The sequence below is a fragment of the Sphaeroforma arctica genome (assembly GCF_001186125.1).
Source record: "Sphaeroforma arctica JP610 unplaced genomic scaffold supercont1.1038, whole genome shotgun sequence".
Lineage (NCBI taxonomy): Eukaryota > Ichthyosporea > Ichthyophonida > Sphaeroforma > Sphaeroforma arctica.
Genome location: NW_014039520.1, coordinates 1 through 3,422, shown reverse-complemented (window position 1 = coordinate 3,422; position 3,422 = coordinate 1). Strand labels below are relative to the sequence as shown.

Here is a 3,422-nt window from a genome sequence, read left to right as displayed (position 1 = left end):
CAAGACATATATACTACTATATATATATATATATATATATGTGTGTGTATATATATATATATATATATATATATATCCATATATATACATATATCCATATATATACATATACACATAAAATTACACATAACCATAAAAATACACAAACATATATATATATATATATATACGTATACGTATCAATTTCAAGCCTACGTCTACGTATACGCACTCATATCCATACACATACACGTACGCATACACGTGTACATAAACATGTACCTATAAATGTGCAACTACATATACATTAAAAGTACACATACATATACATATACATATACATATAAATATACATATATATCTACATATAGCTATACATATTCATATATGTATACTTAAACATATACATATGCATTTGCATATACATATACATATACTTGTACATATACATATACATATGTATATAAATATGCATACATATATATGCACATATACATATACATATAAATAAAGCAAAACATATACATATACATGTTAATATACAGATATATATATATATATATATAGATATATCCATATCCATATATACAAACAAATATTTAAACACAAGCAAATATATATAAATATACATATACATGTACATTAACACAAGCAAATATATATAAATATACACATATATGTACATATACATAAATATACATATACGTATAGATAAAAATATACACTTACAAATACATACACATATACGTGAAAATATACATATACATATAAATATACATATACATATTCATATACGTATACATTTACATGTACATATACATATGCATGTACATATACATATGCATGTACATATACATCATATACATATATAAATATATATGCATATGTATATGTATATATATATATATATATATATATACAAACAAATATTTAACTACAACCATGTATAAATTAAATATACAAATACATGTACATATACAAATACATATAAATTTATATATACGTATAGATAAAAATATACATATACAAATACATATACATAGAGGTATACATATACATATACATATACGTACACATATACATATACATATAAATATACATGTACATATACATATTCATATACGTTCACATTTACATGTACATATACATGTACATATACATATACATAGAAATATACATATACATATACATATACATATATATACATATTCATATACATATACATATACATATACATATATATATATATATATCGATACATACATACATATCCATATATATGTTTGTGTGTGTTTATGTTTCTGTGCTAAAGGTGTGTATAAAGATACCTCCAAATGACAGTTCGGTTGCGTGGGCGTCCTCCATATTTATTCGCCATCCCTGCATTGAGGAAACGGCATATGCAAAGTTTTCATCTTGTCCCTCATGTGTATCCTTCTCTGTAATCGGCTCGGAAAGTGTTTGTCCCATTTTTCTGAGCTCGGTGGGTTGTGTATGTATCGAAAAAGATGCTAAATAGCCTATTTGTAATCCTAAGAGATTTATGTACTGTCAATTTGAGGCGCGGATATGAGTGTGCATTTATATTTTACATATATAAATAGATGTGCATATTATTTGTTGTTTGTTTTTTCTTTTTGGGTTGTTTGGTTTTTTGTATAAAAAAAAGTACATATGTATGACAGTCTGTTGACTCACTTGGCTGAGACTCATGAGTCATACATCCAATGCTAGCCAAATGGATATCAAAACCATTCCACCACCACAACCAATTGTTGATGTGTTCATTTTTTAAAAAACCAAAAAACCCAAATGAAATATCTTGAAACCACCATAAATAGAGCCACCTACACACGCCACCTACGGATGTAGCCCCCTACATAGGCCACCGCGGTTAGTGCAACCTACACTTCCCACCTACGAATAATATATTTCTAACCAATCACTGGGTCCGAATTTTAAATTGGCACTGGTAGTGTCAGGTTGACACGTGACATCAACTATTGGTGCAACCTACATTTTCCACCTACGAACAATACATGTTCTAGCCAATCACTGGGTCCCGATTTTAAATCTATCATACGGGAATTCTGTTTAAAAAAAAACGAAATTTCGACGACCTCTCCTCAATGGCACAATCCACATATTAATATAACTCGGCTTTTTCAACTATGTTAACTGTGCATGACTCATCCTCCTGAGGGACCCTCCCACTGTCCCACGGTTAATAGCTGACTGAATGTCAAAAATAGACCCCACGGTTCCTTGAAACCGACTGAGTTGACTAGAAATTGACAGTTTGAATGGCTGCTTTAAAATGATTATTTATCGCAAGCTTCAGAGTTCAGTCCCTTGCCACCGCTCCCGCGGCATGGCGCCCCGGCAGGTTTATGTCATACCTGATTTAACTCATAGCCCTCTGGCTCTGAAATATAAATATACGTATGAAATGTAAACACAAATAAAGAAAAGGTTACATTTATATTTATATGTTTATCAAGTAATAATTCAACCGGAGAAAAACAAACTATACGCATGCACCCGTCTCCATAGCAACGTGGAATCTCCTCATCTACCCTACACGTGGACACGTGCACACGCACACCACTTCACAGCGGATACTATGGATTTAGTTGATGACGCTGAACATTGGATGCAATCAATGTATGCCATCTTAAAGGAGAGACGTTTGATTGATGTGCGCATGCCTGGCACACACCATTCGGATTCACACCCGTTTAAGGGACATATACCTATTGTGAGCTATATCGATCGGAAACTCAGCAAGTGTCAGGGGTGTAGTATAGAATTTCAGCTGAAGAATGGTATGATAAGTAAGCAGGAAGGTCATTTGTATATAAATTTGAATAGCGTAAAAAAGCATGAAAGAATAATGAAAGAATAAGACTTGTAGATGTATGTTATTATTATTTGTAGTATCCTGGACACAGATATATTTGATGACATTTAGATTATACTTGATGAACCTGGTACAGACCATTCAGATTTACACCCATTTTAAGCACATATACCCTTTGTGAGCTATATTGAAGGAATACACCTCTTGTGAGCTGTATTGAAGAAACTCGGCAAGTGATAGAGGTGTTGTAAACTCAGCACGACACCTCGGGTACTTGCTAAGTTAAAGCAAAGGTGGAATTTGTAGACTTAGATGATTCAGAATGTGTTAGGGATAATTTTCTGTATTAGCCTTTCGCCTATACACATATGTGATGGAATCAAAATCTACAGGTGGTGCTGATAGAGTGAGGGTGTGCACTTAAGCGTCTATATGCTGAGTCAGCTATATTGGGAGTGCCTGCACATAGATATACTACATGATATATATATATATACATATATATATATATATATATATATGTATATATATATATATATATATTGTATATATATATAATATTACATACATACATACATACATA

The 3,422-nt window shown here is 31.3% G+C and overlaps 2 protein-coding genes across 3 annotated transcripts in view; one reads left to right on the top strand and one right to left on the bottom strand.

The window, feature by feature from the left end:
• SARC_09771 overlaps positions 1-1,449 on the bottom strand; it is a gene marked incomplete at its 5' end in the record, with an annotated part of 6,665 nt that extends 5,216 nt beyond the window's left edge. For both annotated transcript variants that reach the window (XM_014296206.1, XM_014296205.1), the window contains 2 exons: positions 1,115-1,285; positions 1,308-1,449. In XM_014296206.1, coding sequence (XP_014151681.1) covers positions 1,115-1,285; positions 1,308-1,449 — 313 coding nt within the window. The remainder of the gene's footprint in view (positions 1-1,114; positions 1,286-1,307) is intronic.
• Positions 1,450-2,451: 1,002 nt separating this feature from the next.
• SARC_09770 (hypothetical protein) lies at positions 2,452-2,879 on the top strand (the record flags this gene model as incomplete). Its single annotated transcript, XM_014296204.1, has 1 exon — positions 2,452-2,879. A coding segment is annotated over one exon (428 nt), but the record flags the coding sequence as incomplete, so codon positions are not given.
• Positions 2,880-3,422: the final 543 nt, after the last annotated feature.